This window comes from Ananas comosus, unplaced genomic scaffold (assembly GCF_001540865.1).
Source record: "Ananas comosus cultivar F153 unplaced genomic scaffold, ASM154086v1, whole genome shotgun sequence".
Taxonomy (NCBI): Eukaryota; Viridiplantae; Streptophyta; class Magnoliopsida; order Poales; family Bromeliaceae; genus Ananas; species Ananas comosus.
The window spans coordinates 7,988-29,495 of record NW_017890548.1 but is presented as its reverse complement, the minus strand read 5'-3'; the positions used below and the strand labels follow the sequence as shown (position 1 = coordinate 29,495).

Below are 21,508 nucleotides of genomic sequence, written 5' to 3'. Positions count from 1 at the left end.
AGTGCTTTTGTAAGTAAAATACATACAAAAACATCGTCAATAGAGAGTTAAGTTATACTGCCAAAATCTCAGTCCTCACAAGAAAACCATATTCCATCGCATAGGAAAAACCATAAATCCATTATTATATCCACAAATTCATAGTTATCCAATTTACGTGGAACCAACTGAACCATAAGTACTAAGTTAATTATTTAAGAGGTCAAGTTAAGGAATTAACCAAAATGACGGGTCAGTAGCTCTATCGATCACTAGACAGTGGGTACCGCAAGCCGACGAGGGCGATGGGTACTCACTAGTCAAGGAGGATAAAAAAAGTATAGGTAAAGGTAATATAGTAGCAATGATGAACAAGAAACGAGATATATACATAAACCACTACTGCTACTGTATGCATGCATCAACTAGATGACAAGTCCAAAAGTACCCAATCATAAATCTGCCATATCGGTTCGTAGACCTCAAGCTTGTGCCACAACTGCTCTAACCTGTACATGACCCCAGCATAAGCTCTTAGGTCGGAAAGGTATATGACCCTCGTATATAAGCACCCGGATCTGAAAGCATATAACCCTCGCATAAAGCTCCTGGGCTTGCGTTCCACAATTCCATTTTGTTGTGGAGTATTGACACATGATAATTGGTGCAAGATGCCATTTTGGTGGAAAAAGGATTTCATAGAGTTAGACGTGAACTCATGACCATTATCGCTTCGAACTTGTTTTATAGAGTAATTAAACTGTGTTTTGATCATGGCATAAAAGGTGATAAAAGATTGATATGCATCTGACTTGTGTTGCATAAGAAAAACCCAAGTTGAACGTGAGCAATCATCCACAATAGTGAGAAAATAACTTGCACCAGAAAAAGAAGCAGTTTTATATGGTCCCCAGATATCACAATGAACTAGGTCAAAAGAAAATTGAGATTTATTTGAGCTTAAAGGAAAAGGATTTCTAGTCTATTTGGCACGATGACATACATCGCAACAATTATTAAGGGTCTTAAAAGGCAAACTAGAAAGTGCAGGAATAAGAGATAAACGATCAAAAGATAAATGTCCCAAACGTTGGTGCCAAATATTAGGGTTCTCATTTTTGACACTCGCTGCAGCAAAAGGAATTTGAAGTTGCTTGAAGTAATAAATACCATCCCGGAGCTCACCCGTTCCAATCAGTCTCCTCGTGGCAAGGTCCTGTAAGGCACAGAAGGTGGGAAAAAATATGGCAACACATTGTAGATCTTTAGTTAATTTGCTAATTGAAAGAAGATTACAAGTGAAAGATGGAACATATAAAACATTATTTATGGCAAAATTTGAGGAAAGTAAGGCTCGACCATGACCCTGAACAGGAAGGTTAGATCCATCTGGGAGCTTAATAGGTGGTAAAGAACTATGGTTTTGTGAATCAAATAAGATAGAGTGATTGAAGGTCATATGATCAGAGGCTCCGCTATCTAGAACCCATTCAGAAATTTTATCAGAAGATTGAGTAGTCTTACCTACAAAATTGGCTAATGGTGTTTGTTTTTCAGAATTGAGCAGAGAAAGGAGTTGATCATATTATTCTTTCGTAAGGCCATTGACAAGTGAAAAGGATGACTCAGATTGACTTATGGTGGCATTATTTGCTAAATTTGATGAGCTTTGACGTCCCTTTGTCGACCTTCCCTTGTTTGTCCATCCTTCAGGATAACCAATTAACTCATAACATCTGTCTCTTGTATGGTTAGTTTTCTTACAATGCTCACAGAAGAACTTATTTCTATTTGGCACTCGATCTTTATTCGTTCCAAAGGTCATCGATTTGGTGTTTCTAGCGTTGAAAGCAGCAGCTTCAATAGTTGGTGCTCGACTTGCAGCTAGAGATTGTTGTCTCTCTTCGCGAGTCACAAGTGCATAAACCTTAGCAAGGCTAGGTAGCGGATCAGTGCTTAGAATTTGAGATCGAACAATGTTGAATTTTTCAGATAATCCCATTAGGAATTGATGAACTTTCTCTTTCTCACGTTCAGCAATGAACTCCTTGGCTGCACCACAAGTACTGTGAGGAACATTTGAATAAGTGTTTAGCTCATCCCAAAATCCTTTTACCTTGGTATAGTATGTCGCAACTGACATAGTGCCTTGCTGTGTAATTGCAAGTTCACGTTTCAGTTCATGGATACGAGGGGCGTTTCCTTGTGAAAATCTCTCCTCCAAATCAGTCCATATTTCTCTAGCTGAATCAATATAAGCAATGCTATCATGTAAATCTGAAGCTAAAGAATTAAAAATCCACGAAACGACCATGGAATTGCACTTAACCCAGGCATGTTCATCGGGGGAATCTGTCACGCCCCGGGGCCGATTTTAAAAGCCTTTTGAAAACAGAGGTGCGGAAAGCGTGCCATTTTTTTTTTTTTTTCAACCTGGCCCACGTGACGTACAGACCCGCCACAAATACAAAGTTCCTCTGTCCACTCGGGCAGAGTCTCCTTTGTATTTGCACGGCGTACCAACGGATACAACAGGATCTCAACCACAACCTACATTTACCAATCAACAACCAAAGCATGATATGCATTTCCATATAGCTAACAATCCTTAAAATGATGCATGCCTCTAAGCACTCCTTAGGCGCTGGATGATGCAATGCACAATACAACAATCATCCTATTTAAAAGTGCTCCCCACATTCCCAACCACATTGAAACGATTATCGTCGGATAATCGTTCCGATACGGGTTCCCGAAAGTGTCAAATTCGACACCGGAACCTACCGTAGCTCAACCGTCATTTCTGAACCCTCGAAATGACGTGAGTGACCAGCCAAGCCAACAAGGCACAGCGACTACATAATTTACCATAAGGAACCGTCAGAAGAATTTCGAATTGAAATCGCATTTCGTGGGCGGATTTCGCTGAAAAACGCATCGAAAATCAATATCTGATTTTCGAAAACGTTGGGGGCCTTGGACAACCAGTCCAAAGGTCACCCGCAGCCCGCACACACTGCCTACAACAACCACAAAACATAAATTTATAATTAAGCCCCTGCGACTACATAAAATCAGATCATTTTATGTGATTTTCGTGGTTTTTACAGCCCGACAACGCAAATCGAGAACTTTCGAGCCTGGCCGAGACACTCGTTGATAGGTCTCGGCATGCCGGAGGCCGTGGTCATGCTTCGGAGCATGGCCGACCACTGTGAAAAGCGCGGGAGCTATACGAAATTGAGCGAACAGCGCGCACAGTGCCTAAACAGCGTTTAGCACACAAACCGGGGCTTCGCTGACCCCAAAAGAGATGAGCACGATGATCAGCACGGATCAGGGATCGTCGTGCTCACTTTCGGGAGCATCGGGGTGTCCTCGGATTGCCGGAATAGTGATACGAACTCGAAACAGTGCACAAAAGCTGAATTAAGCTTACCGGAGCAAGGTGGGTCACGGTTGGCCGGCGGCGGATAAACGGCAGGCATGCCGGCAGGGGCAGGTTGCGGCCGGCCGGAGGGGGCCCGGGCACGCATTGGCCGACGGCAGGAGGCGGCTTGTGGCGCAGAGGAGCGGGACGAGCCCGTGCGGCTTGGCTCAGCTTCAAGGAACAACGGCGGCCGAGCGGCGGCTCGGGGAACGCCGGGGCAACGGCTATCGGTCGCCGTAGGCCGAGGGAGGGCGGCACGACCGACCGTGGGCGGCGGCGGCGTAATAACTGAGATTCGAATAATAATGGAAATTCGAATTTGAATTTTTAAATTTCAAATGTTATGTGTGTGTGTGTGTGTGTGTGTGTGTGTGTGTGTGTGTGTGTGTGTGTGTGTGTGTGTGTGTAGTTATTGGTGGAACGTGGAGAGGGTTAGTTTCGTTGTAAATCGGTGACCAAATCGGATGAAACAAAATTGTAGATTCGATACCCCAGTCGTGTTGAACGCGCTAGCACGATCCGATCGAAAATTCGACGGACGGATCTCCGGGAATCGCATAAAGTTTGCTAAGGGGTCAAAATTGGCAAAATGAAAAAATTGTGAAAAACCTTATATTTTATGTACTGTTTTGCGCAATTTCGAATGCCGAGGTGTGTCTGCACGAAACATACGTGCTGTCAGGGACTTGGCTGAAAATAATTAGCTTTGGAGGACTTTCTTGCAAAATACACAATATGTACATAAGGTGCAACTAGGGTTTCATGCACGAAACCCTAGCCCTAGTTGTCCCAGCTCCTCAGTTAGGCCCTAGCCGTCACCAGTACTTCCCTGCCCTAGCCGCGCGCGCACCTCAGTCGCCGGCGAGCATCCCCGGCCGCCGGAAAAGCCGGTCATACTTCCCTCTTAACTATTCTCTCCACCTACTTGGTCGTCGATCTCAGGGAGTCACCCACACACCTTGGAACCACCTCCCTCGGCTGAGACTCGACCTTTGGCGCCGTCCTCGCCAGCCCTTTCTGTAGCACAGTGAATTTTAGCAAATTGCGAGTTTCTAGTGTTAGAATAATGTTTTGAGCTATTCCTAGTGTTTCTGTAAGTCGAGTATTGACCCATTACTCGTGTTGTGAGAACGCTAGAAAGAGTACTTAGCACCGAAATTCGGAAATTCAGGTTTTGGGGTACTGAGTACCGGTACCTGGGTGAGATACCGGAACCACGTTGCATAACCGATAGAAGCTGCTCTCGGGTTTGGGTTGAGAGGTGCCGGGTACCGGTACGACATCGGGCGGATACTGGTACGCCGTAGTAAAAACCGCTTGGTAGAGGCTCGGGTTGCGCAGGATTTGTTGCCGGGTACACTAAAGAAAAGATAGCAATAGTGGCAAAAATAAGGTGGCGATTGTTAGTTGTATGCCCTAGAAGCCTATCAGGCTGACGCATTTTATTTTCTATGGGACATATTTTTGTACTTAATCTTTATATAATTGGGCCTTTTATTCCATTCATGTTAAATGTGTCCATGAATCGTCCTTTGAATTAATAAGATGATAATATGTATTCTCAAGAGTTGAGAATTTGAGATACATATTATTGGTGATTAATTCATAAATGCTCTCAATCAGAGGATCATCATGGGGACGATGATTGNGCCGAGCACTGTGAGTGTCGGACACGATATAGTCCAGTCCATGTATCGTAGCGTATGTAATTCGAGGGATAACGACTTCGTATTTCCTAGAACGAGTACACTGAAGAGAGAAGTCTACAGAATCCTCTGTAACAGAATCCTCTGTATCAGAATCTCTCCACTTAAGGTACAGAATCTCCATGGTATGGAAAAAACCTTAGAGGTACGACTTGGAAAAGTTGTGAAGTAGATACATGTATCGAACGCTATTTGGTTCGTTGAAGAATCCAGATAGGGATATCTGGAAATAGGGATCCTATATTCTACGAAGAGGTTCCAGAAAGTATCTTTTGAGAAATCTATTGGTATTGAACTGGCTATAATCGTATCCTTACAGTAAGGGTTAGTCCTCATACAGTAGGTGCATGTCATGTTCCTTTCATTGTCGTGAGGGTGATTAGAAAAATATATGTGTGCCGAGAAGGAGTAAAAACTACTTTAACTTGCTAAGTTAACGTAGTAACTTTGCTCACAAGGTTGAGGCTCTTCGAACGAAATTAGGTATTTACCTAGCAACTTCGAACATGTGGAATACTGAGAGTAGAAACCTTCACTTTGGGTTTCCGACGAGATATATCTATAGAAGAAGTTCTATAGGTAAATCCTTCCGTCAAAAGTGTAGGTAAACGGTCTAGAGTATCAGTATCACACGTCGTTATCGTTCGTCTCAAGACTATCTGAATCCGTATCGATGTCCACTTTTCCATAGGACTATCAGTTACGGAAGCGCAACTGATATCGGAAAACGATGATCGGATCGAAATATCCAGAGATGGAAAGGTAGTCTTGATTAGAAAGAGAATTTCTAGGTAAATGTAGGTTATCCATGTTATGGGAGGCCACCTAGTTGGTTTCAGGTATGAACTAACCTCATGTAACTCAGGTAAAGCCTGAAGTATCGAAGGTTGGTAAACAGCCTCAGCTACAGACTGTAGCGGAGCGATATTCAGAATCCTAGTAGAGATACCAGGAATAGAGGGTAATCCTTGTAAAGGAGGTAGAGGAGATATTTATTAGGGTACATAGATAGTCCTCCTGCCCTCTGGGATGATCTGAACGCTCCACCGCCACATTGAAGTTCACAGTGTCTCAATAGTCCCTCCCGAGAACCTTATAAACTAAGATTTCTCTGAAAGAGGAGATCAAGATAAAAAGAGGGTAACGGGGGTCACTTTTATTTAAGTGAAAGTTCCTTCTTCCGTACTGCTGAGTGTTAGTGTAATACCGGAAGATCTTCTATTTTTATCATAGCTTCACTAAGAAACCCTATGGGTTACTTAGATGGGAACTGACTAGACGAAAGGTTGAACAGGCAGAAATTAAAGAATTATATTCGACCTGTAGGGGTTCAAAATTATACTCATTTTGAACCGAAGATGGTACGCTGTAGAGTATACCACACCAGCCTTGTCTAAACCTTCCGTGAGATAAATCTTATATTTATCGACATTCTTCACGCATTGGGGTTTTGCTATATCGATTTAGACATTTCGAGTAGTACCTAGCTTGGTATAGATTATTTCAAGCTAAAGAGGCAAGTCTGTGGGGTAAGTTAAGACCACAAGGTCCTCCTCAGGTAACTCTCTGTTATGGTAATAGGAACTCTATCCAATCCTTTAGGCATGATTCTATAAGGGGAGGAGCTAGACTAGCTTCTCGGAATTAACCAAAAGGGTAAACGAAAAGATGAAGAACAGATTTGAGAAATTTGAAAAGTTCCCGAAGTCTGAACACAAATTAATTCATGTGCATGGGTATGGCACTTATTAGTAGTCAACATTACGTGACCTAGAACGTTTAGCGTTCTAAGCTCACAAACTAGACACACACCTCGGAAAGGTGTCAAAAACCTCCCAGCAACTATCACAAGGCTGGGGACCGTGCGTGGGGCTCCTACAACCAAACTCTGAACCGTGGTTTTAAGGTTTAACCTTAAAAACCAGTCGAGAGCCCATCGGACGTCGTCTCGAACATGGCCTTGTTCTGAACAGAACTTGTTCTGACCAGAACATGGCCATGTTCCAACTACCAACATGGCCATGTCGGTAGCCCGAACATGGCCATGTCTCGGCATCTGGTGCGTTGGGCTCGGAGCCCAAACGTAAAAGCACCCGGAACATGGCCATGTTCTCGGGCACATGGCCATGTTCCTCCGTCAAAAGCACGTCAGGCTTGACGTCCCCCAAAAAGCGCAAACACAGATTAGATAAATCGTGGGTGCGGGGAATCCCGTGGAGAACTCGAGTCTAGTGTCCCTCCTCTTCCATCCCGTGGGAAGGAGTGATAGAGAAACCTAAAGTAGGGAAAAATCGAACCTAAAACCACCTAATTTGGGAGGAAAAACGAAGAAAACGAACAACCTTCGAAAAGGTGGTAACCTCGAACTAGAACCTCGAACCCCACTCCCTCTAGAGGTGAGAACCTCCTAAAACTAGGAATAAACTTCGAAGAATTTCCAATCATCGAGTAGGAGAAGGAGATTTAATCTAAAAATAACCGAAGAAACACTACTTTGGGATCTTACTCCAAAATCCCGAATTTAACCCGTAAAACTTAGATCCCGAAAACTTCGATCTAACTCACCTAATCTCCGAAGGTAAACATATCAGTCGAACCCAGGACAGGAACATTGGGCAACGGTAAAGAATATCCTTAAGTACTTGAGAAGAACAAAGGATATGTCCTTGGTTTTTGGAGGAGGAGAACTCAGAATTAATGGCTATGCGGATTCGGACTTTATGTCTGATATAGACGATAGAAAGTCTACGTCTGGGTATCTGTTTATTTGCAATGGTGGGTCAATAGTTTGGAAAAGTTCCAAGCAAGAGACGATTGCAGATGGAAGCGGAGTACATCGCTGCATCTGAAGCTGCCAAGGAAGCTGTTTCGATCAAGAAATTTGTCACTGAGCTTGGGGTGGTTCCTTCCAGTAAGGATCCCCTGCCACTATACTGTGATAATAATGGCGCCGTAGCATTAGCTAAGGAGCCAAGGTCTCATCAGAAATCCAAGCACATTGAGCGGCGGCATCACAAGATCAGAGAGTACATCAAGGATAAACATATTGAAGTGCAGAAGGTTGCCTCCAGGATAACGTGGCGGCTTTGACTCAGCAGAAACTTGAGACTCATCTTGAGAAGATGGGCATTAGGTACATGGCTAATTGGCTTTAGTGCAAGTGGGAGATTGTTAGTTGTATGCCCTAGAAGCCTATCAGGCTGACGCATTTTATTTTCTATAGGACATATATTTATACTTAATCTTTATTATTTATATAATTGGGCCTTTTATTCCATTCATGTTAAATGTGTTCATGAATCGTCTTTTGAATTAATAAGATAATAATATGTATTCTCAAGAGTTGAGAATTTGAGATACATATTATTGGTGATTAATTCATAAATGCTCTCAATCGGAGGATCAATATGGGGGCGATGATTGATCCGGTAAGATTGATGTGTGTGCCGCTTCCCTTTTAGGATGACGAATCTCGAGTCATCAGTGTGGGGACACTGGAGCGAACATGCAGGTGGTTGTTGGAGAACAAGGGTACTGAGCGTGACCAACTACGAACAGTTACATGGATGTCTACTCATTCGTCAGTAACTGGTTCGATGTTGCAGTGGTACAACTGATCCTTAGACCTGCGACACCACGGTCATTCAATATGAGGCTACTGTAGTTTGACTATGCAACAAACTCTGATCCTAGCCATGGGTCTTAGTAATATATGTTGGCTGCAGTCGGTTCATATTAGGAATGGGTGTGTGTTTATAGGGGATCTATTGCTCTCGGTAGAGAGATAATTAGTTCTATGCTATTTGTAAGGCAAAGCTCAGAAATCCTCGGCCGGGGTAATATGGTGTATAGAAAGATGTTTCCAAGAGTAACCATAAGAGCTTCTGTCTGATCAAATTTGTCATATGACGGATGATGGGGTTTGACGAATATTCCATGACCTCCACTCAGTTGGAACTATGCGATAGAAGGATTGTATTGTACGGTAACTGCACCTAGAGGTTCAGTCCGATATTCACTTCTGACTGGATTGCCACTACATGCTGCTAGGCGTCACTGGTGGATTGTGGGAACAAATAGAAATAATTATTAATTATTCTATTAGGGTGGAATCAAAAGAGCTTGAGCCATCGAAAAGATTTTCGATGATGTAGATGGAGATCTCATCATATCTCACTACCAGATAGAATTGAACCTATTAGGTCACACACATAAGAAATCGCGCATGATCGATATTTAAGATATGATAAAACAAGTTTATCGGATGGATTAATTACAATTATAATATAGTTAAATACTAAAGTTTACTAATTTATTAGTAAAAGGACTAATTTGCAATTGTTGTAAATTAGAGGTATTTATGTGTAAAAGTTGCATGGTGTATTTACTAATCATTAGTAAATAATATGAGGACTTATGTGTAAATGTTACACACGAATCGAATTAGAATTAGGATTCGGAATTCGGTTAATATCATAACCAACTTGTGGGTTAATGGATAATCTAATCGGAATAGGATTTCGATTAGGATTACGTTAGGGTTTTCTCATTATAAATATATGTCATATGACATATTAAAATGAACGAGAAAATTTACCAAAAAGAAAAAGAAAACCCTAGCCGTCAATCCTTTAAGTCCTCCACAATAAATCCATCGGTTTCGATCTTCAAAAGTTGCTAGCACATCTAGAAGATTGATTCATCTTCCTCAAGTCGACGCAAGAGTTAATTCGTGATCGGATCATGGATTGAAGCGGTCGTCTAATTCGATCAAGGGTGTGATTTCGTGTGGACGCGAGTAGAGGCCGGGCGCGTGCGCGGCTAACCGAGGACGAACAAATTTTACCAACGATTGTCGACTTCGCGGTGATCTCGACCCGCGCGAGGTAAAATAAAATAATATAGATCCTATTTGATTAGATCAATTAGATCTATTATTAATGATCTAAAACGAAACACGAGGTGATCTTTGGTTTTCAAGAAAATTAATTTTAATTGTGTTATTTTCTTCCGCTGCGTACACATGATTTTCTTACAGCGATAAAATATGTCGCCACTATATAGTTATCTATGGTGGCGATAAAACTAATTGTCATCGATTGATTAATTTAAAGTGGCGATACTACTTTTGCCACTAAATAACTATTTTGTCGTCACTATATAGTTACCTACTGTGGCGATAAAAAAAATTACCACCAATTAATTAGATTAAAGTGGCAATATTATTATCGTCACCAAATAACTATTTTTTGGCCACTATATATTTATCTATGGTGGCGATAAAAAAATTGCCACCGATTAATTAACTTAAAGTGTCAATATTATTATCGCCACTAAATAACTAATATTTTGCCACTATATATTTATCTATGGTGGCGATAAAAAAAATCACCACCAATTAATAAATTTAAAATGTGAATATTATCTTCGTCACTAAATGCCTATTTTGTCACCACGTATTATATAATCATATATGGTGACGAAAACAATTGCCACAAATTAATATATTTGCTTACTCTCCCTCTATAATCGTATATGGTGTCACAAATAATTGTCACAAATTAGTTGAAACTAAGATGTCAACTTAAATTTATATCTGTTTTTTTAAATTTAATAAAATAACATGTAGGAAATGGTTACCCATGCGCTCTGGGCCTTCGGAGCCGTTCGATTCATCAGAGGGTTGATCTCGACCGTCCGTTCAGAATGGGTGCATCGTAATAAAAAGCGGTTTTGCGTTGCTCCGTAACGTTTGCGTGGGAAAACATGTTTTGCTAGGGTGGTTTTTGGGCTACTAAACTTATAAAACTTTTTAATAACTAAAATAAAAAAATAAACTTTTATATAAATAATATATATTTATTTAATTTTTTACCATTCAAGATTTTAGTAATCTTTCTATATAGTCAATTGTAATTTTTCATCAATCTTAGTATCCATTTTTAAAAATTTTTGAAATAATATTACGTCACACCGAACTTAATGTGAAATGCTGAATTTTTAAATATCGCGTGCGAGATCAAAATAATTATATTTTTGAAGGATGACTCTGAAATAGTAAAATTGTGTTTAATATGACAAATGTGCGTGAGAAAAAGGTTAGAGATGGAAGGAAAAAATATAGATAAGGTTTAGAAACTAATGGTGCACCTAATTATCAAGGTTAAGTGTTGATTAAAAAAAAGGGCAAACTTTAAATACCACACATTTTCTTACTTTAGTACCCTATGGTTTCAAGTGTATCAATTTAGTACCATGTGGTTTTATTTTTTATTTTTCGTTAGCTTCTCAGTTAACATTTCGTTAAATTACATACAAAAAACTTAAAATACCCTACCTAAGTTTATTAAATATTTACTTTAGTATCTTTTAGTTTTAACTTTGTCACTGATTTAACGAAAATAAATTAGTGGAAGGAATAATAAAAAAAGAAAAAAAAATTGTGTAATACTAAATAAACCAGTTTCCGATCCGATCTCATTCCCATTCGCGCCCTCTCTCTCTCTCTCTCCCCTCAAACCCCACACCATCCTCGTCTCCCTCCTCTCCGATCTCAAATCACTCCCTCCCTCCGCCGCCGCCGCTATGGAGAGCGGCGGCCACCTCCCAATCCATCGTGAGACGCTCGCGAGCGCCAAGAAGCACGAGCGCCGGTGGACGCCGCACCACTCCAAACCCTTATCGTCATCATCCTCTTCTTCGTCGTCGTCGTCGTCCTCCTCCTCTTCCTCCAAAGCACCCCTCATCATGGGCTTCTTGTCGTGCCTCGCATGGCTCTACGTCGCCGGCCGGTGCGATCTCCCCCACCACCCCCCCTCCATCCGCTCACCATTGGATCTCTATTTCTCCCAATCGATCCGAATTTTTTCTTTTTTGGTGATTATCTTTTTTGATCAGGTTGTGGCAGGATTCGCAAAATCGGATTGTCCTGTCCACTCTTCTCCAGATGAACTAGGGCAATGTGTGGATGGATCTCTCTTTCTCTCGATCTCTGATCGTTTTGATTTTCATTCTGTAGTTTTGTAATTCTCATAGTTAATTGCAGCTTCCGAAGGTGCTTACGATGGAGGATAAGTTGAATAGCCTTGGACGCAAGTATAGATCACGTGAACTGTTTAGGGTTTCATTTCCTTCTTTTCAAGTTATTTTTGTGGAAAATTGTAATTTTTATGGTTCTGCTATAGAGAGATTGGGAGGAAGATAGTCGAGGCGGAGATGGACTTGACTCTTGCAAAGAGTCAGGGATACTTGTGGAGGAATGGGTCTACTACATCGGAGAAGAAACTTCTTACGGTGATCGGAGTGTATACCGGATTCGGGAGTCATCTCAGGAGAAACATATTTAGGGGATCATGGATGCCGAGAGGTTAGTGCTAGTTGTTGCAAATTGTGGAAAAATCTCAAAAAGAACAAAAAAAAACCCCCATAATTTAATGGCCTCATAATTTGAAAACTTTGTGTACATTTTATTAAAAGAACAAAAAAAAAACCCCATTAATCAACCATTATGATGCAGTTCATTGATAGAACTCCATTAATCAACCATTATGAAGATTAGTGCTTATTCAGTTGAAAACGAACTTTAGTTATTAATGCTATTCTCATCTGCAGGTGTAAAAAGATTTGTGTACATTTCAACTGCTGATTTTGGTTTGGCAAATTACCTGTTGCAAGGTTATTATTAGGGAAAGGTACACTATCGTATAGCTTCCTTTGTTATTCGCATGTGTAAATTAAGAACCTTTGTAGTTAGCTATCCTTGCAATTATTTTGTGTGCTTTCAGATATTCGCTTAATTTAAGGAAGAAAACTCATTGCAAATGTGTTATTCAGCCTAAACTGAGCTGTTGACTGCATATTATGTGTGCTTAACAAGTTGATCATTTATTCTTCATCTGAAAAGGATTTATAGTAAATGCTTAATATGCGAGTACTTGACCCTCGTTTGAAAATTGTTGTATGAGATGGGTCAATCTGTGGTGCCTGCTAGAAACTTAGGTCTACTTGCATGAGGTAAAAGAGCATGCTTAGCATGTGAGCTAAGCAGATATATCTATTCATAGCAACCTCAGATATTCATGTCTTTTCATTATTTCGATTTTGAAAATCACCGGCAACAGCTCTAAGATTGATAATTCAACATGAAAGAGGCCAGATTTCAATTTCAACTAGCAGCTTGCGCATTATCGCTAGCGTTCAATCTAAACACGGCCATCAGTTTCCATATTATTCATGAGAAATAATATGGAAGTCCTATTAATATGTCACAAGAATCTATAGTACCTGTAAAAGCACATAGGAACTATTATTAGTGCAATTAGTTTAATGATTTACTATTAAATATGCACACAAAGGAATTCTCATTTTAATGATCCTTGTTAATACTTAATCACATGCATCCTTCCCTGTTGTGCATCTGGATAGAAAGGCTAACATTTTTCTGGTCAATTGTTGCTGGTTTGCATAATCTTTTTATCTAATATTAATCTGCACTGCTGCCAATAATCATCAAACCTTTCATAGCCTTGGGAAAATTTGTTTTAGGATCTGTGTAAGTCATTCATTATGTAGATAGTTGTAGTGGTGAACCCGTTGTTCCATGTACTTTATAAGTACCAAACAATATTTGATCTTGCATAATCTTTTTTTGAAAATGCTGGATTCTTGACTAGTCTGTTACTGTCAAAGTACCTCCATGAGTCCTCTGATATGCAATTAGGGTTTCCTCTCTCTCTCTCTCTCTCTCTCTCTCTCTCTCTCCACCATACCTTCTCTCTACTATACCTTCGATTAAGTTTCTTATTAATGTTTTGAAAGTGTTGTAGGGGCTGCCCGAAGGTATACCACCCAGCTTGTATTAACCGGGACGAGTCATTCTTCTGTTCGAGGGTCCGGTGGAATTGCGGTTAGTTAGTTTATGCATTTTGTGGTCTCAATGCTGGTCACATTTTTGTTATCGTTTCCACTACTGTAATCTGTAGTGAACCGTGAAATGAGTGCCATATTTGAGTTTTTGCAGCTCCACTATATCAGTCATCAAAGAAAAATTGTTCTAGAAGTATCGCCCTTTTGAGTATACCCTATTTAACGCTTCACCCATTACTAGTACTTGCGAGTTCGGGGCTTCAAAACTCTTTTGTTTTACTATCCTCTTTTTCGTTCTAGAATGCTGATTTGCAAGAATGTAGTTGGTGATATTATTCTGTGTATAAGAGTACTGATGCCTCCGCCAAAATATACTAAATCGAGCCAGCTTTAGGATCTAATTGCTGATTGAATTGAAATCTGCTAGATGAATACAGTAGTCCTTTGTAAATACATTGACATCAAATAGATGTAATACATTGTCATTTTCCTGTTCACTTCTATCTTTCTTTCTGTATAATCATTATGTTCATGCAGATGCACATTTTCTTAAGTTCATTTGGAATGATGCTTTCCCTGAATCAGTTTAAATGAAAGTACTCCAAGTTCGATTTGTAACCAAGTAACAGAAAATTTCCTTATCCATGTGCATCTACTGGATGATACACCAAGCAGACCTCAATCAACCAGTTGTAACACCTAATTAGGAACTGATTGGAAGTCATGAATCTATTCAAAAATTGGAAGTCAAGAATAAGCAGGGACCCAATGCACACAGATTTGTCAGTCATCATTCATTCAGTATTAAATACCAGCAACAACTAGACAACCCAAAGTTTAAAATTTTAATTACTAATGCTGTATATGCTCCAAATATTTGTTAGTCAAAAATTCAGTTTATAGCTCACTTATTAATATTCATAAAATACACCTTTGATATCATACTGATTGTGATTTTATAGTGGTCTTTTTTAAGCATTTTCACTTTGAAAAGCATGTTCTCTCATTGTTTAATGTGCTAGCATATTTGAATATTTGGTGACCTTTACCTTCCCACTTCACTTTTGTTTACCCAACACATTCTAATTGCTGTTCCTCCTATGTTCTTGCAATGTTATTCATCTCTCTTGCCTTTTGTTTTAATCTACAGTAAAAATCCTTATCTCACATATTGCATCCTTTTGATCCCTCATTTAGATAGTTTTGTACAAAGCATCTGTACTTAGGAAATAGATGCTTCAATCGTGTTGGAGATTGTGTGAAATGCTGTCTGTAAGGAAGTGAATTCTCGAAATACGAGAGTTAGACTTCATTCAGAATCGACCAAGGGTCGTGTTGGTGTGCTTTGGAAAAGCCAAAGATGTCAAAATCACTAAAAGTATATTAGAAACGAGTCCACGAGAGCAAATAGTGCAAAAACTGCACTTAGCAGGTTTTCTCGGGGATCGGTCCCTGGCAGGGAGGGACCGGTTCCATCAGCTGGTGGTTGCGGGGTTGCTTGAGGCAACCGGTCCCTGGCAAGGAGGGACAGGTCCCCGAACCCGACACCAGCGAGAATAGCCAAAAAATTGGCTAAGTCCCGAAAATACAGCTCTCGGGGACCGGTCTCTCAGGAAAAGACCGGTCTCCCGGGGATCGATCTCTTGGGTAGGGACCGGTTCTCGAACGCGTGCACATATGGGAAGCTCTCGGGGACCGGTCCCAGGTCCGGGAGACCGGTCCCTCCGCGCGTGAACAGCCCTGGCAGAGCTGTTTGAGAGAGATTAAGTTGAGGGGCTTTTATGCAAAATGGCCTTAGTTAGAGGGGTATACATGGGAGATTACTCTCTCCCTCTCTCATTTCCACCCTCACTCTCTCTCTCTATCTCTCTCACATTGCTCTCTCTCTAGCAAGAAAAGAGAAGGGGAAGAAGAAAAAGAGAAGAAAGAGAAGAAAAAAGGAAGGAGAAGAAGAAGAAGGAGGAGAGCAAGCTCAAGGAGGCTTGGAGCATCTCCCTCTCCCTCTCCTCTCTCCTCTCTCCTTTGGTGGAGCTAAGAGGTAAGCTACTAAACCCTAGCTCATGAACTTAGGGTTTTTGGGATTTGAGCTATTAGGATGAGGTCAAATGGACCTCTAGCACCATTAATGGTGGATTAGAGCTAGAAGCTAGGGTCCATAGTGCAAATGGCATGATAGGAACCCTAGGGCACCCAAAATGGGTTTTTGAAAATATTGAGGATTGATCTCATTTGATAGCTTCTAAACCTAATTGATAGGTGTCTAAACGTGGGGGCAAAGACGGATTGAGCATTCGTCCAGCCGATGAAAAGTTATCGGCAAAATAAGGCCGATAGAACTTCATTTTGGACCAAGGAGGCCGAGACCTCGTCGTAACGTTCGCCGGGAAGCATTTCTAGAACCTCTACTTCGAGAAAAGGTGGGGGGTGTCCATCCCGAAGCAACTGGGCTTCTTCCTATGTCAAGTATTTTGCATTGGCCATACTCCTTATGTGGCATCATGCATGATAGGGTGTTTAGATGTTACTTTTACTATTCTTGCATGCTCCCTTGTATTGCGGCATTGTAGGCTTGGCATATGAACTTAGGGTGCATGAGAATGAGCCTTGTGACATAGAACCCTATAGAGATAAGTTAAATAATAACTTGATCTTGCATGGATGAGTATATGATATATGACTAGATTAGTCGAGTCATTGCATTACGGCAAGTGGCATGTATACCAAGTAAATAACTTGATGAGTGGCATAGATACCAAGTAAACAACTTGACGAGTGGCATTAGAATTTAGTGTTAGAGAACACTAGTGGCATGGTAGTCCTAGTGACTGGATCTCCTCATTTGACGAGGAATGGATTTGGATTATACTCACACGTCTGTTCAGCGCTTGTGATGGTCGCTCCGTACAAGTAGTGCGAGCTCCGGAGTCTTGGCACGTGAAACGATTGGGATAGCCTAAGTGGCGTCCCAAGGGATAGCCTATATGGGGTCCCGTAGACAATCCCTCGGGTGGTTCGAGTCCCCTTCATACACGGATTTGAGTTGCGAGTTGAGGGCGCGCCTGTGGGCCAGCCAGATGATTGGGTAACAAACTCAGGAGAGTTATGCAAATTGGGCATATTGTGCATATTGAGCATAGTAGAGTTGCATTCACACTTGATAGAGCTATAGTAGCATGTTAGTAATTACATGGCTATATTGTTTACTCTTGTTTCTCAAGGCATAGTAGAACATTGCAATTCTTTTAATATGCATCATTTACAGTTTCGGATATCTATCTATCTATCTGCTTATGCCTGCTTAGACCTAGTGGGAAGATCGGCGAAGTCGGCGGCCGAATCCACTGGGAACTATATTTATATAGTTCTCACCCCACTTTGTTGCAGAGCCTAGCGAGAGAGCACCGGCAGAGGACCGTGGTAAGGGCATAGCGCCCTAGCTCAGATAGCAGCTTCCTATGCATTAGAGTACCCCGAGATGAGATGTATTTATACCTTGGGAGTCGCCTATGTATTTTGGAGGATCAGTGTATATATTCATTTTGCAAGTTACAAATGTAAACTTGATGTAAAAGAATGGTTGAATGAATGTAATAGATAGACATATCTCTTTTTATTTACTTGTATGATATACTTGTATCTTGCTCTTATTTGTTAGCACTTATGGTGCTCCCGGTTGATCATGTATGTATATTAAGCTTTTTCTGGGCGCTTGATTGTACTTGATCTCGTTGTTAAGCCTTCGGCGGACAGGGGAAGTGCTGTCCGTTCGGTGTCTGTTCGACGCGCCCGAGCCGGACCAAATTGGTAGCGGTCTCGGGGCGTGACACTGTCCCTTGCTTTCCTACGTCATTTCCGTTTACTTGGCTTCTTTGTTTAATGCTTATTTATTAGTGGTGATGAAAGCACGAACTTACAAAGGAATCTTTGCCCCATTCAAATATTTAATTACCATGCTTAATAAAACTGAATACTTACGCAACAATATCATAGTCATCTCCTTGTTATTAGTTTACATGACTCGAAAGTCAATAAAAAAGTAGAGAAAAAAAAGTTAGGGGCTATTTAATTTATTGTCGATTGATGTATTCGACTTTCATTTTCAGCAACATACCAAAAAAAATAATTTTAATAATAATTCCAAAAAAGATAAGTGACCTCTTTCGCACATTCTAATTCTATCCTAACCCAGCTTTTAACAATCATTTTTTCTATTTTTTATCGAGGTTTTCTAAATTATCTATATTTTGCAGATTATGATACATTTGGATGCTCCAAGTCTAAGTGAGATGTTTTGAGATGGATTAGAGGGAGATGTTCTGTAATATACCGAAAATTCGAAAAATAAAAATATCGAACTTTAGTCAAATTGACCAAAGTGCGAGGACGGAACACTTCGGAAAGTCCGAAGGTGTTAAAATGACTAAAAGTGCGTTGTGGAAGGTTTTCGAGAGCTAAAGAATCAAATTCTGCAAAACTGCAGATTTTCAGCTCTCGGGGACCGGTCCCTTGTGGGAGAGACCGGTCCCCGAACGCGTATGAGGTGAGACAGCCGAAAAATCAGCTAAGTCCTGAGGATTAGCTCTCGGGAACCGGTCCCTGCCTGAGAGACCGGTCCCCGAGAGACCGGTCCCACCAGAGAGAGACCGGTCGCATTGCGCGCAACAGCTCTGGCTGCGCTGGGAGAACTCTCGGAGACCGGTCCCTAGTCGGGAAGACCGGTCCCCGAGCCCGAAATCTGCCCAGTCCAGGCAGTTGAAATAGATGAAAGTTGAGGGGTTTATTAGCATTTTTGCAACCCATGGGTTATGTTGGGGGCTGAGAGAACCTTTTCTCTCATTCTCACCCTCTCAAACACTCTCTTCTCTCCCTCTCTCTCTAGAAGGCAAAGGAGAAGAAGAAGAAAGAAAGAAAGGAAGGAAAAGAAGGAGAAGAAAGTGAAGGAGAAGATCAAGGAGCAAAGAGGCTTCATCTTCTTCCTCTCTTGTGCAAGAAAAGAAAGCTTATAAGGTAAGCTTTGAACCTTATTGTAGTAAAACCTTAAAATGGGCTTTGAATAAACTTAGAAATAATTTTAATGGAGTATTTAGAGTCCTTGAAGCTTTCTTTTTGCTTCTTTAGAGGTCAAAACTATGGTTGAGCTCAAGGTGAGCTTCAACCAACCTCTAATGGTGAAATCTAATCTAGGGTTTTGGAAAGCATAAGAATGGTTCTAGTGGACTACTTAGAGTATAGTGAAGCTACTTTTGCTTCTCAAAGAGATCAAACCCTAGGTTTTGATGTACATTGGAGCTATGGCACCCAAATTGGGGCTTTTGCTCATGAGGGTTTCTAAGTGCAATTGACCCTCTAAAAACCTAATTGGGGGTATTTCCGACGCGTTGGTGAGCTCGGATTAACGTTACGAAAAGCCGATATAAAGTTATGGCCAAATAAGCCTAATTTGGCTTCGTTATGCCGCAGGTAAAGAACGAAGCATCTAAAAATCTCAAGAAAATCGTCGGAGCACCTAAATAGACCTACGAGGTGGGTGGTGCTTTCCAAACTCATTGAAATTCTCTCTATGCCTAATGTGTCATTCTTTGAGCATGTGTTCTATATATTGTTGCATGCATTTTAGGGTAAAGTCATGATGAAATGTGATGATTGCATGATTGTGAGCACAACTTGCATAAGAGAAATGGTTGAGAAACCTATAATGCCAAAACCTTAAGATGTAATGCCACCTGAGAAGAAAATGTGAGTTACCCGAAGTGAGCAAAAGCAACCAGAGTGACCCAACCTGTGACATAGATCGAGTGGCAATCTAATATGTTAATAGTAAAGTGACACTAGAAGTTAGTGTACACAAAGAATCGAGGTAATCTAAACAGAATGACGACGTCACTAAAGCTAAAGCAAAGAGAGAATGAAAACACACGCATAGAGAATAAAGAAACGTGTAAACTACAAGGAGTGATTGCTAGAGTTAGCAAAATAAAAGAATGCAAAGATCCACTGGATTGCCTAGAGTGGCAACATACAACGTGATGTAATGAAACACTTAGAGCTAGTGTAAAGTTCAACGATTGAACTTATAAATCCTTTGAGTTAAGGATATGATCATACTTGCTATGATTCCGTGCTCGAGGCGGGTCGCTCCCCTCGGGCCCGATGGCCACCCGAAAGTCTTTGGCATTCCGGGTTGGAGTAAACCCGTAAGGACGGTCCTAGCTGGTGAGTTCCTGGGATGTGGACTTAATATGAGCAAGTTAAAAATCGGAGGTGCCCCGAAACCACCCGGGCCCTAAAGCCTTAACTGATTAAGAGAGCAAAGAGCTAAAGAACAAAGAGCAAAGAACAAAAGTTGAAAGTGCAAAAGAACTAAAGGAACCAATGCCATAACCTGGCATTTATTTAATGTGACATAATTCTTGCTATTTGTCAGGAATATTAGCATTAAGCTAACTAGTTTTTGGTTACTATTTACAGCCTATTTCTTCTATTATGCCTGAGTTAGTCCTAGTGGGAAAGTCGGTGATGTTGAGGCCGAACCCACTGGGAACTTTGTTGTAGTTCTCACCCCACTATTTCTACAGAGCCGGGACCGAGCGAGCCGGCGAGCGACCGAGGTAAAGGTATCGCACCTTAGTCAGAGGCCACCAATGTTGGGTTACATTTTGATAGTAGCTACCTTATGTTCATCTTTTGTATTTGATGACTAGTAATGTAAAGAAAAGGATGTAATGTGTATTTTGAGGTAAATGGGGTGTAAGAAAGAAATGATGAAATTATGTAATGAAATTATGTAATGAAATGCAAAGAATCCTAAATGTAAGAGATGGATGCAATGTATATGATCAAAATGAATCATAGTACAAGTGAATGTTTAGCTTCCTTTTTCTTTCACTAATGGCTATTGCCTACCCTCGTGTAAGCCGTTTGTCTATGCTTCCGCTAGTACTTTTCTTTATTGATGAAAATGTACATGTGATGAGCCTTGGGCGGATAGGGGAAACTCTGTCCGTTCGGCGTCTGTTTGACGTGCTTGGGTCGGGCCAAATTGGCATCGGTCCCGGGGCATGACATGTTCTATCTACTCGTATCAACTGAGACTTCGAATATTCTTTTATCTTCCATGATTGACTAGTAGTTTTTAGTTTTTTTTTCCTCTAAATTGGACTTATGTTATGAGTTGGCAATTTGATGGATTTCTGTTTTGTTTTTTTATTTTCGTTGATATTGTTGGAGAAACTAGTGTATAACATTATTTTGAAGTGATTTGTTATGTTAGAGTTTTGTTTGAATGCATTTTTGTCCATGATTTTTGTTATCTTATTAATATGTATTTGTACATGAACATTTGGTGGCAAAAAATAATACTATCAAAGGTGAATATAATTTGTCGCCACCAAATATTACATTTAGTGGTAACAAATTTTTGCCACCAAATGTTATGTTTAGAAGCAACAAGTATTTGCCATCAAATGGACACTTTTCATGGCGTTAAATATTTGCCATCAAATGAAACACATTTAGTGGCGATAAATAT

At 40.7% G+C, this 21,508-nt stretch overlaps 1 protein-coding gene and 1 pseudogene across 1 annotated transcript; one reads left to right on the top strand and one right to left on the bottom strand.

The window, feature by feature from the left end:
- Nucleotides 1-1,564: 1,564 nt before the first annotated feature.
- LOC109703841 lies at nucleotides 1,565-2,293 on the bottom strand. Its single transcript, XM_020224563.1, has one exon. It carries the CDS (start codon nucleotides 2,291-2,293, stop codon nucleotides 1,565-1,567), a length of 729 nt encoding a protein of 242 aa, XP_020080152.1.
- A 9,407-nt stretch (nucleotides 2,294-11,700) lies between these two features.
- Nucleotides 11,701-12,486, top strand: LOC109703840 (annotated as a pseudogene).
- The last annotated feature ends 9,022 nt before the right edge of the window (nucleotides 12,487-21,508 follow it).